At 39.8% G+C, this 13649-nt stretch overlaps 1 protein-coding gene across 4 annotated transcripts in view; it reads right to left on the bottom strand.

Annotated features, from left to right (window-relative positions):
* Positions 1-8449: 8449 nt before the first annotated feature.
* Positions 8450-13649, bottom strand: part of DRC8 (dynein regulatory complex subunit 8) — a 131536-nt gene continuing 126336 nt past the window's right edge. For all 4 annotated transcript variants that reach the window (XM_087428149.1, XM_087428151.1, XM_087428152.1 and 1 more), the window contains one exon: positions 8450-8812. In XM_087428149.1, the coding sequence (XP_087284275.1) occupies positions 8697-8812 (116 nt within the window). In that variant the 3' untranslated portion in view covers positions 8450-8696. The remainder of the gene's footprint in view (positions 8813-13649) is intronic.

The raw sequence follows: 13649 nt of genomic DNA, 5'->3' as shown, positions 1-13649 counted from the left end.
GTGAAAGAAGCAGTAAAGAATGTACATCGAGAAGAAGAAATGTGAACCCAGAGAAACATAACAGGAGTCATGAGGAAAAGAAAAAATCGTTGTATCTAAATTATATTAGTTTTAAAACAAGACATTAAAACACGTTCTAACTAAAATTTCAGATGTTTACTATATGGCAAGATAAAGGAAAGAAGATTCAAATGAAAAAATAACTCATTTTTAGGGAAAATATGAATACTACAGATATTATATATATATATATTTTTTTTTTTCAGCTCCAAGCATTCTTTTTTTTTTTAATTGATGTTTTAATGGTTTCTAACATTGTGAAATTTTTGGGTTGTACATTTTTGTTTGTCCATCACCATATATATGACTCCCTTCACCCTTGTGCCCACCCCCCACCCCCCACCCCCACTGCCCCTGGTAACCACAGTCCAGTTTTCTCTGTCCATGTGTTGGTTTATATTCCACATATGAGTGAGATCATACAGTGTTTGTCTTTCTCTTTCTGGCTTATTTCACTTAACATAATACGCTCCAGGCCCATCCATGTTGTTGCAAATGGGACGATCTTGTCTTTTTTCATGGCTGAGTAGTATTCCATTGTATATATATACCACATTTTCCTAATCCAATCGTCAGTCGAGGGACACTTAGGTTGCTTCCACTTCTTGGCTATGGTGAATAATGCTGCAATGAACATAGGGGTGCATGAGCCTCTTTGGATTGTTGATTTCAGGTTCGTTGGATAGATTCCCAGTAGTGGGATGGCTGGATCATAGGGCATCTCTATTTTTAATTCTTTGAGGAATCTCCATACCGTTTTCCATAGAGGCTACACCAATTTGCATTCCCACCAGCTGTGTATGAGGGTTCCTGTTTCTCCACATCCTCTCCAACATTTGTTGTTTTTTGTCTTGGTGATTATAGCCATTCTAACGGGTGTGAGGTGGTATCTTAGTGTTGTTTTGATTTGCATTTCCGTGATGATTAGTGATGTTGAGCATCTTTTCATGTGCCTATTGGCCATCTGTATATCTTCCTTGGAGAAGTGTCTGTTCATTTCCTCTGCCCATTTTTTGATCGGGTTGTTTGTTTTTTTGTTGTTCAGTTGTGTGAGTTCTTTATATATTATGGAGATCAACCCCTTGTCAGATGTATGTTTTGCAAATATTCTCTCCCAGCTGGTTGGTTGTCTGTTCATTGTGATTCTGGTTTCATTAGTCTTATAAAAGCTCTTTAATCTGATAAAGTCCCACTTGTTTATTTTTTCTTTAGTTTCCCTAGTCTGGGCAGGCATGCCATCTGAAAAGATTCCTTTAAAAGCAATGTCAAATAGTGTGTTGCCTATATTTTCTTCTATGAGTTTTATAGTTTCAGGTCTCACCTTCAGGTCTTTGATCCATTTTGAGTTAATTTTTGTGAATGGCGATAGCACATGGTCCACTTTCATTCTTTTGCATGTGGCTGTCCAGTTTTCCCAACACCATTTATTGAAGAGACTTTCCTTTCTCCATTGCATGTTCTTAGCACCTTTGTTGAAAATTAGCTGTCCGTATATGTGTGGTTTTATTTCTGGGCTTTCAATTCTGTTCCATTGATCTTTGTGTCTGTTTTTGTACCAGTACCATGCTGTTTTGATTACTATTGCTTTGTAGTATGTTTTGAAGTCAGGGATTGTGATGCCTCCTGCTTTGTTCTTTTTTCTTAGGATTTCTTTAGCTATTCGGGGTCTTTTGTTGCCCCATATAAATTTTAGTATTCTTTTTTCTATTTCTGTGAAGAATGTCATTGGGATTCTGATTGGGATTGCATTGAATCTGTAGATTGTTTTAGGTATTTTAACTATGTTTATTCTTCCAATCCACGTGCATGAGATATCTTTCCATTTCTTTATGTCATCTTGGATTTCTTTCAATAATGTCTTGTGGTTCTCATTGTATAGGTCCTTCGCCTCCTTGGTAAGATTTATTCCTAGGTATTTTATTCTTTTTGATGCAATTGTAAATGGTATTATCTTTTTGAGCTCTCTTTATGTTACTTCATTATTAGCATACAGAAATGCAACTGATTTTTGTAGATTGATTTTGTACACTGCAACTTTGCTGTAGTTGTTGATTGTTTCTAATAGTTTCCCAACAGATTCTTAGGGTTTTCTTTTTTTTTTTTTTTAATTTTATTTATTTATTTTTCCCCCAAAGCCCCAGTAGATAGTTGTATGTCATAGTTGCACATCCTTCTAGTTGCTGTATGTGGGACGCGGCCTCAGCATGGCTGGAGAAGCAGTGCATTGGTGCGCGCCCGGGATACGAACCCAGGCCGCTAGCATTGGAGCGCGAGCACTCAACCGCTAAGCCACGGGGCCGGCCCTTTAGGGTTTTCTATATATACAATCATGTCATCTGCAAATAGTGAGAGTTTCACTTCTTCATTACCTATTTGGATTCCTTTTATTCCTTTTTCTTGCCTAATTGCTCTGGCCAAAACCTCCAGTACTATGTTGAACAGGAGTGGTGAGAGTGGGCAGCCCTGCCTCATTCCTGTTCTCAGAGGAATGGCTTTTAGTCTTTCCCTGTTGAGTATGATGTTGGCTGTGGGTTTGTCATATATGGCCTTTATTATGTTGAGGTACTTTCCTTCTATTCCCATTTTATTGAGAGTTTTTATCATAAATGGATGTTGTATCTTGTCAAATGCCTTCTCTGCATCTATTGAGATGACCATGTGGTTTTTATTCTTTATTTTGTTGATGTGATGTATCACATTGATTGATTTGTGGATGTTGAACCATCCCTGCATCCCTGGTATAAATCCCACTTGGTCATGGTGTATGAACTTTTTAATGTATTGTTGTATTCGGTTTGCCAATATTTTGTTGAGGATTTTTGCATCAATGTTCATCAATGATATTGGCCTGTAATTTTCTTTCTTTGTATTGTCTTTGTCTGGTTTTGGTATCAGGGTGATGTTGGCCTCGTAGAATGATTCAGGAAGTGTTCCATCTTCCTCTATTTTTTGGAATAGTTTGAGAAGGGTGGGTATTAAATCTTCTTTGAATGTTTGGTAAAATTCACTGGAGAAGCCATCTGGTCCTGGACTTTTATTTTTTGGGAGGTTTTTGATTACTATTTCAATCTCTTTACTTGTTATTGGTCTATTCAGATTCTCCATTTCTTCTTGGTTCAATTTTGGGAGGTTGTATAAGTCTAAGAATTTATCCATTTCTTCTAGATTGTCCAATTTGTTGGCATATAATTTCTCACAGTATTCTCTTATATCCTCTGTATTTCCGTGGTATCCATTGTAATTTCTCCTCTTTCATTTCTAATTTTATTTACCTGAGACTTTTCTCTTCTTTTCTTAGTAAGCCTGGCTAAGGGTTTGTCGATTTTGTTTATCTTCTCGAAGAACCAACTCTTTGTTTCATTAATCCTTTCTACTGTTTTTTTGGTCTCAATTTCATTTATTTCTGCTCTGATTTTTATTATTTCTCTCCTTCTGCTGGCTTTGGGCTTTGTTTGTTCTTCTTTTTCTAGTTCTGTTAGGTGTAATTTAAGGTTGCCTATTTGGGCTTTTTCTTGTTTGTTCAGGTGGGCTTGTATCGCTATGAGTTTCCCTCTCAGGACCGCTTTTGCTGCATTCCATATGGCTTGATATGGCATGTTATCATTTTCGTTTGTTTCCAGATAGTTTTTGATTTCTCCTTTAATTTCATCAATGATCCATTGGTTGTTCAGTAGCATGTTGTTTAATCTCCACATTTTTGTCACTTTCCCAGTTTTTTTTCATGGTTCATTTCCAGTTTCTTAGCCTTATGGTCTGAAAAGATGCTTGTTATGATTTCAATCTTTTCAAATTTATTGAGGCTTGCTTTGTTTCCCAACATATGGTCTATCCTAGAGAATGTTCCATGTGCGCTTGAGAAGAATGTGTAGTCAGCTGTTTTTGGATGGAGTACTCTGTATATGTCTACTAGGTCCATCTTGTCCAGTTTTTCATTTAAGTCTACTGTTTCTTTATCGACTTTTTGTCTGGATGATCTATCCGTTGTTGTAAGTGGGGTGTTAAGATCCCCTACTATTATTGTGTTGTTGCTGATGTCTGCTTTTAGGTTTGTTAATAGTTGCTTTATGTACATTGGTGCTCCTATGTTGGGTGCATATATATTTATAAGTGATATGTCTTCTTGATGTAGTGTCCCTTTTATCATTATATATTTCCCTTCTTTGTCTTTCTTAACCTGTTTTATCTTGAAGTCTACTTTGTCTGATATGAGTATGGCAACACCTGCTTTCTTTTGTTTGCCATTAGCTTGGAGTATTGTCTTCCATCCTTTCACTCTGACCCTGTGCTTGGCTTTAGTGCTAAGATGTGTTTCCTGAAGGCAGCATATTTTTGGGTCTTGCTTTTTAATCCAACCTGCCACTCTGTATCTTTTGATTGGAGAGTTCAATCCATTTACATTTAGGGTAATTATTGATATATGAGGGCTTAATGTTGCTGTTTTGTCACTTATTTTCTGGTTCTTTTGCATTTCCTTTGTTTCTTGTCCCATTTGTTTCAGAGTGCTGATTCAGTTTGGTCTTATGACTCTTCTAGTTTTCTCTTTGTTTATCATATGTGGTTTTGTTTTGATTATTTGTTTAGTGGCTACCTTGAGGTTTGGGCAAAAAATCTTGTGTATGAGATAGTCCATTATCTGATGGCCTCCTATTTCCTTATACTAAGTCAATTCAATCATTTTCCTCTTCCCCTTCTATGTTGTTCTTGTTATACCTTATTCTATCTTGTGTTGTGGCTGTGTGTTTACAGTGATGAGGTTAAATTTATTTTTGGTGAGTTTCTTCCTTTGATCTTTGAATTTAGTATTTAAGTGGTTGCTAACCTATTCCGGTAAAGATCTTCTATTTTTCTGAGTTTGTCTGCCTACTTTTCTCCTTGCTCCAAGCTTTGTGTTCCTTTTCAGGCCTGAGGGCCTTGTTGAGTATTTCTTGTAGTGGGGGTCTCGTGGCCATGAACTCCCTTAGCTTTTGTTTATCTGGGAGAGTTACTATTTCTCCATCATATTTGAAGGATATTTTTGCTGGATAGAGTATTCTTGGCTGAAAGTTTTTGTCTTTCAGTATTTTGAATATATCATTCCAGTCTCTTCTAGCCTGTAAAGTTTCTGTTGAGAAATCCGCTGAGAGCCTGATGGGAGTTCCTCTGTACGTTATTTTTTGTTTTTGTCTAGCTGCCCTTAATATTGTTTCTTTGTCATTGACCCTGGCTAGCCTTACCACTAGGTGTCGTGGTGAAGGCCTTTGTCTGTTAATATATATAGGTGTCCTGTTGACTTCGCTTACTGGTATTTCCTGCTCCTTCCCCAGATTTGGGAAATTCTCAGCTATTATTTCCTTGAATAGGCTCTCTGTTCCTCTTTCCCTCTCTTGTCCCTCAGGAATACCTATAATTCTTATGTTACATTTTCTAATAGAATCAGATATTTCTCGGAGTCTTTCTTCATTTCTTTTTAGTCTTAGTTCTCTCTCCTCTTCCATCTGGAGTATATCTGTATTCCTATCCTCTAAAGTACTAATTCTTTCCTCCATATTGTCAGCTCTGTTCTTTAAAGATTCCAGATTCTCCTTTATCTCCTCCATTGTGTTCTTCATCTCCATCAGCACTGATTGGTTTTTATGATTTCAATCTCTTTTGTGAAGAAACTCCTAACCTCATTGAATTGTTTGTCTGTGTTGTCTCGTATTTCATTGAGTGTTTTTATGATAGCTATTTTGAAATCTTTGTCATTTAGTTTATGGATTTCTGTGTCTTCGGGGTTGATTTCTGGGTGCTTGTCATTTTGTTTCTGGTCTGGTGATTTCATATATTTTTGCATTGTGGTTCCTGTGTTGGTTTTGTTTTTCCTCATCCTAGAAATCTCTGGTTGCAATTTCCACCTGCCGCCACTGTCTGGTGATAAAGGGCTGTGTAGTCTAAGCCCCCTGCGCTCTGCCCCGGTTTTTCTGCTGTGATCTGCACTTTTTTTTTTTTTCCCCCACTGCAATCCACAGGTCCTGTCGTTTGATCAGGTCTGCCACAGATCGCTTGGTCTGGTCTGTCGTGGATCTCTTGGTCTGGTCTGCCATGGATTGCTAGGTCTGGTCTGGTCGGTTGAGCTGCAGGGTCCGGTTTGCGGGGAGGGGGGAGCTCTCTCTTTTGCCCTCTGGGTCCCTGACGTGGGAGGCTTCTCGCTTGCCCCTCTTTATCCGCTCTCTGGGGTGCTCAGATGTTGATGGTAGGCCTGTGGCTCTTCTGAGTCCTCTGTGTGGGAGTTTCCCACTGGCTGAGAGAGTCCGGAGAGCTACAGTTTCTCTGCCGAGGGCCGCCCCTCCCCCCTCTCTGGGAGCCTTGCGGACCGGGATCGCTGATCTGATGGGGAGGCAGAGGAGTTCTCCTTACCTCTCCCCACTTCCTCTGGGGGCCCAGCATGTTCCACTCTTAGATGTGCGGCAGTGTGGATCTTTCCGCTCTAGCTTTTCACTGTCTGGCATTCCGTTGTTGGTCTGTGACTGTTCCTTTTGTTGTATCTTGTCGAGGGAAGAGTGCACAGGAAAGCTCACTCCGCCATCATGCTGACGTCACTCTCTGCCAGTCAGAACTTTTGAAATTATAGAAGGTAAGACTTGGGGGTAACCAATCCTAAGACATCCTTCTGTCATGGGAGCCTTCCCTCAGCAAAAGAATATAATGTCACCATTTGACTCAGAAGACACTAGGGCTAATTCACCAGACCATATTTCTTTGGCATGACCAGGGTTATGCAGGGTAATGGGTTTCTAGAAGACAACCCAGAGCTGCCTTGGGTGCCTCAAACAAGTCCATGACTGAGTTTATGCATTAGGCACCAACACACACTCTAATGCTACCCTGACTGGCTTCTTGGATTTCTTATCTGAATGAATGGCACTATAATTCACTCAGTGTCCAAGCCAGAAACCTGGGACTCCTGCTTGGCTTTTCCCAATCTATCTCCTCCCACCAACCAAATAGCCTACCACCTTGTCTCCCCACTTCAAGTCTTGGCTCTTCAAGTCTATTTTCCATGCTATTTACAAATGATCTTTCTTTCTCTATGATCTTTGGAAGAAAGTCTGAACTCTAACACTAAAACCAGAACTCTACACCTAACCCCATATCCTTAATGACACAGCTCCTGTCTGCCACTCCAATTTCATCTCTCATTATGTCCCCCAAATCTCCTACAAACCAAACATTCTGAATTACTCTAAATTCCCAGTTTGTTCCATGTTTCATAAATCCTCTGGGTTTTTTGTACTTGCTGTTCCCCTGCTGAAACACCCTGTGTCCACTTAGTAAACTGCTCATCTTTAAATCAGGTTTCACATGTTCCAGGAAGCCTTCTCTACTCACTAGACTCTTTCATCTCCCAGAAAGCTCCCCCCAGCCTGAGTTAGCTGCCCCTCGTATGCCTCACTCCCATAGTACCCAGATGTGAACTTGCCTGAACTGTGGCTGCTGACTGACTTGCAGGTCTTCCTCACAGAACTGTGACCTCGATTAGTTAGGGACAGATTCACCTCACAACTCTAGTTCTTCACACATTATCTAATGATACTCAGTAAATGTTTCATGAGTGAATGAACAGTGACAGTCTCTTGGGTAGCAGCCCCCTCTCTTGGGGGGCAAGACTGCATGCCTAGGAGAAAGACTCACAAGCAACATTAAATGTTTGTATATATGTACATACATGTAGTGGGGAAGCATCTTTCAGTAGAGATCTGTGTGTGTGCATGCATGTGTATGAAAGAACACACAGGTGATGGAAGGGTCTTCATTTCCTTTACTATATTTCCCCCTGTGTTTGTAACTCCCCGTGTCTTTTTCCACTGGGATTCCTTGTGCTCAGATAACTTTTTTCTGCTCTTTCAATAGCTGTGCCTCCTGCATGCCATAACATTTCTCAAAATTCTTAGTATTCAGGACAATACTCCCATGACAGGTATTCTGAACAGGTAAGAATTCTAAAGACCAGAAGACAATGCCACTTCCTCACATCATCAGTTTCCCTTCGGTCTTCTCTTCTCTAGATTCAATAATCTCAACTCATTCAGCTAATCCATCACGTAACATGCTGGCTCAGCAAATTTAAATGTTTACACTATGTTATTATAATCTCAAATGAGATTTGCAACTGGCACTCATAAGGAATTAATTATTAATATTCATTTCAATAACTCTCCTTCCACATTCAGATTGCTGAAGTGTCTGTTGTTGTTTTAAAAAGAAGCTTTCATCACATTGCTACTCATTTACAATTTGTGGTCATTCTGCCCCCTCCCAGGATCTTTATATGTAAAACCTTGGGTCCTTCAAGCCACTCTTCATTTTGTCAGCTTAATTAATTTGAAGGTAACCTGGGTTTTATGGTAGAAAATTAACAACAATCCACAGATAATGTTAAAATGTTTTAAGAATAGTTTCAAAATAATTAGCAATTTGTCATTTCATGAGACTAGACACACTAAGTAAATTTATGTTTTAAATTGTTATGAGGTTCTGTAAAAAACAAAATATATTGAAATAGTTGTCACATGGCAGTAATTATCATAGGTAGGAATTATAAGATAAAATGTGAAATCAACAAAGACAAGCAATTTTTAAAATTATCCTTTCAATTAGAAATTAAGTCTTTAGAGAGTTTAATTTTCATCTATCACCATCATTGTTATATAATCCTTGTAATGAATTGAATTTGCTTCTGGATCAATTGCAGCAGACAACATTTCTTCCATTTCTTCCTGAGAAAAAGGCTCACCTAGGAGAAATAAGAAGGGAAATTCATCATTCATAATCTTATGATTTTTTTCTTTCATTTTCTTCTGGCCAGCTTAATTGCCATGGAGCCCCATAAGCCCCCACTGTGTTGCTCGTTACTCTCCCTGAGGCTATAGAGCCAGTACTTCATGACAGTTCAGAGGGGCACAGAGAATGCTGCTGTACCCTGGCAGATTTTGGAGTTACCTTACCTTGCAGATATCATAGCTCAAGCAACCCATAGAATCGATCATTTCAGACAAAACAGGAGGAGGACATAAGGACATCATGAATAAGGTTGTTTACTTATTTAAATTAAAACTATTGAGAGGAGAAAAGTCAAGATGGCAGCATAAGCAGACTCTGAACTCATGTCCTCCCGCAGACACAGCCAATTTACAACTACTCATGGAAAAATTATCCCTGAGAGAGAACTGAAAACTGGATAAGAGGAACTCCTGCAATAAACGATAATCCTAATTGAGGTGAAAGAGGCAGAAATTCCTTTCTGGAGAGAAAAAATGCCACCTTCACAAGCCGCCAGCTTCACGGCTGCCTGGGAGCAGCCCAAAGGTAAGCAGCCCTCCCTGGAGGAGCGGGGGCCCTGAGCCCGGGGAGCACCCCTGCTGTAGGCATTTTGTGGACCCAGCACAATCGAGATGAGTGGCATAATATCTGACTTTGTCTGCTACTAAAACATTGGGGATTACCACCAGAAAAGCTGGTTCACAAAGAAATTAAAACCGGCCCTTAAAGGGCCCATGCACAAATTCACCCTTTAGGTTGCTTCAGAAAGCAACCTAAAATCACCAGAAAGAAAGGTTCACAGTGCTTTGGTGAAAAGAGACTCACCTGATAGGCTCTGAGTTCATCTCAGTGAGAGGTGAGACCTCTCCAGGGACTGGGAGAATGGTGGTGGCCATTGTTGTGGCCTGATGTGGGCGTGCTGACACAGACACTGGCACATGCCACTGGAGTTCTCCCTGGGGCCTGCTAGCCCAGGGTCTGCCCCACCCACTAGAGCAACGATTTAATCCAGCTCAGCCAGGGCAGGCAGCGCACAGTAGGGACTGGCCCCACCCAACAACAAGCCCTCAGGCAACTCGTGGGCCTGCATAGATTGGTGACTGGATTCTCTGCAGCCTGGTGACTGCCACTTCAGTGGAGAGGGGGTGCACAAGGAGCAGGTGGAGAGTGTGGGGTGGTAGTGGGGTGTGTGGGGCTCCCACCATGGAGAGACTGGGTCTACTTCAGGAGGTTGGGGTGCACACACAGGGCAGGACTGTGTTGACTGTGTATGTGGACCTGTGGGTGGCAGGGCTTGTCAGCTGCAGAAGACTTGTGCTTCTCAAAGACCCACATAGGGAGTTTGCCCCACCTTCCAAAGCCTGAAACAATTGGGTGCTCCTGTGCCTGAGGCCAGCCCCACCCAGCTGCAATCTTCAGTGAGCTGACAAGAGACCTAAAGGCTGGAGGCTTATACCAATTGTAAGCCCCTGAGCCTAACAACCAGCCACACTGGGGGCCTACTCACTTAAAAGAAATACTGAAACACAAATGTGCTATTAGACCTTGCAGCCAACTGTGCTGGGGCTCCCCAACCCGATAAAGAGACTGAAGGGTCCACAACAACTACAAGCAGCTGAGCATTACAACAGCTGGCCAGGAGCATAGCACAGCCTCCCTGGGCACCTACAGGGAGAGCAAACATGCCACAACAGAAGGACACACATAGCCCACATAGGGGTCACTCCTGGAATATCCAGAACTGAGGGAAGCACACTGTGGACCTCATAAGGCATCATTTATATAAGGTCACCTATCCAAGAGAAGGAGACCTAGTTGACCTACCTAATACATAGACACAAGCACAGGGAAAGAGGCAAAATGAGGAGGCAAAGGAATACATTCCAAGTAAGGGAACAGGACAAAACCCCAGAAAAGGAACTAAGTGAAACAGAAATGAGCAACCTACCTGACAGAGAGTTCAAACAAAGAGTGTTGAGGATGCTCACTGATCTTGGGAGAAGAATGGATGAACTCAGTGAGAATGTCAACAAAGAAATGGAAGAACCAATAAAAAAGAACCAATCAGAAATGAAGAATACAATACTGGAAATAAAAAATTCACTAGAGGGACTCAGAAGCAGAGTAGAGGATACAGAAGAATGGGTCTGCGAGCTGGACAAAACACTAGAAGAAATAACCCAAGCTGAACAGATAAAAGAAAAAAGAATTAAAAAGAGTGAGGACAGTCTAAGGGACCTCTGGGACAACATCAAGTGCAAAAACATCCGTGTTATAGGTGTCCCAGAAGGAGATGAGAGAGACAAAGGGGCAGAGAAGCTATTTGAAGAAATAATAGATGAAAACTTCCCTAACATAAGGAAGGAAACAGACATCCAGGTACAGGAAGCACAGAGAGTGCCAAACAAGATAAACCTAAAGAGGCCCACACCAAGACACATCATAATCAAAATGTCCAGAATTAAAGATAAAGAGAGAATCCTAAAAGCCGCAAGAGAAAGACAAGTTACATACAAAGGGAACCCCGTAAGGCTACCAGCTGACTTCTCAGCAGAAACCTTACAGGCTAGAAGAGAGTGGAAAGATATATTTAAAGTGCTAAAAGGAAAAAACTTACAGCCAAGAATACTCTACCTGGCAAGGCTATCATTCAATATGGAAAGAGAGATAAAAAGTTTCCCAGACAAGCAAAAATTAAAGGAAATTGTCACCAAGAAATCAGTACTATAAGAAATGCTAAAGGGACTTATTTAAGGGGAAAAGAGAGGACCACAAATAGGAAAAATTTTCTATTTCCATGATAAGAACGTAATGGATACAAATGCACAAAAAAGAGGTTAGATATGATATCAAAAACATAAAATGTGGGAGGAGGGGAGTTAAAGAGTAGAGCTTTCAGACAGATGTCAAACTAAAAAGAACATCAATTCTGTATATGGACCCCATGGTAATCACAAGCCAGAAACCTGTAATAAATACACAAAAAACTAAGAGAAAGGAAGTCAAACATAATACTAAAGAAAGCCATCAAACAACAAGGGAAGAGAGCAAGAGAAGAAGAAAGGAATAGAGAAGGACTACTAAAACACTGAGAAAAAAAAAAGTTAAAAAATGGCAGTAAGTACATACTTATCAATAGCTTCTTTAAACGTCAATGGACTAAATGCTCCAATTAAAAGGCATAGGGTGGGTGATTGGATTAAAAAAACAAGACCCATATATATGCTGTATACAAGAGACACACTTAGACCTAAAGACACTCACAAACTGAAAGTGAAGGGATGGAAAAAGAGACTCTATGCAAATGGCAGTGAAAAGAAAGCTGGGGTAGCAATACTCATATCAGGCAAAATAGACTTAAAAACAAAAATTGTAAAAAGAGACAAAGAAGGGCATTACATAATGATCAAGGGAACAATCCAAGAAGAGCATTTAACACTTGTAAATATCTACGCACCCAACATAGGAGCACCTAAATATATAAAGCAATTATTAACAGACATAAAAAGAGAAATAGACAGTAACACAATAATAGTAGGGGACTTTAATACTCCACTTACACCAATGGATAGATCATCCAAACAGAATATCAATAAGGAAACATTGGCCTTAAACGACACACTAGAACAGATGGACCTTGTGGATATATACAGAACATTCCTTCCAAAAACCGAAGAATACACGTTCTTTTCAAATGCACATGGAACATTCTCCAGGATTGATCACATATTAGGCCACAAAACTAGTCTACATAAATTTAAGAAGACTCAAATAATACCAAGCATCTTTTCTGACCACAACAGTATGAAACTAGAAGTCAACTATAGGAAGAAAATCAGAAAAGCCACAAATATGTGGAGATTAATCAAAATGCTACTGAACAACAATTGGGTCAACAAGAAATCAAAGGAGAAATCAAAAAGTACCTGGAGACAAATGAAAATGAAAATACGACATGCCAGAATTTATGGGAGGGAACCGCAAAAAAGGTTCTAAGAGGGAAGTTTATAGCAATACAGGCCTATCTCAACAAACAAGAAAAATCTCAAATAAACAATCTAACAATGCACCTAAAGGAACTGGAAAAAGAAGAAGAAACAAAGCCCAAAATCAGTAGAAGAAGAGAAATAATAAAAATCAGTGCACAAATAAATGAAGTAGAGACAAGGAAACAATAGAAAAAATTAATAAAACCAAGAGCTGGTTCTTTGAAAAGATCAACAAAATCGACAAACCTTTAGCTATACTCACCAAGAAAAAAGAGAGAAGGCTCAAATAAGTAAAATCAGAAATGAAAGAGGAGAAATTACAAGAGACACCTCAGAAATACAAAAGATTATAAGAGAATACTATGAAATGCTATATGCCAACAAATTCGACAATCTGGAAGAAATGGATAACTTCTTAGAATCATACAACCTTCCAAAACTGGATCAAGGAGAAGTAGAGAATTTGAATAGACCAATCACCAGTAAAGAGATTGAAACAGTAATCAAAAACCTCCCCCAAAATAAAAGTCCAGGACCAGATGGCTTCCCTAGTGAATTCTACCAAACATTCAAAGAAGAATTAATACCTATCCTCCTCAAACTATTCAAAAAAATTGAGGAGGGGGGGAAGCTCCCTAACTGATTCTATGAAGCCGACATTACCCTGATACCAAAACCAGACAAGGACAACACAAACAAAGAAAATTACAGGCCAATATCACTGATGAACATCGATGCAAAAATCCTCAACAAAATACTAGCAAATCACATACAACAATACATTAAAAAGATTATACACCATGATCAAGTGGGATTTATTCC

Source organism: Ceratotherium simum, unplaced genomic scaffold, assembly GCF_057802395.1.
Source record: "Ceratotherium simum simum isolate JZ-2026a unplaced genomic scaffold, ASM5780239v1 HiC_scaffold_43, whole genome shotgun sequence".
Classification (NCBI taxonomy): Eukaryota; Metazoa; Chordata; class Mammalia; order Perissodactyla; family Rhinocerotidae; genus Ceratotherium; species Ceratotherium simum.
The sequence above is the reverse complement of the archived record's forward strand: the minus strand, read 5'-3'. Positions and strand labels throughout refer to the sequence as shown.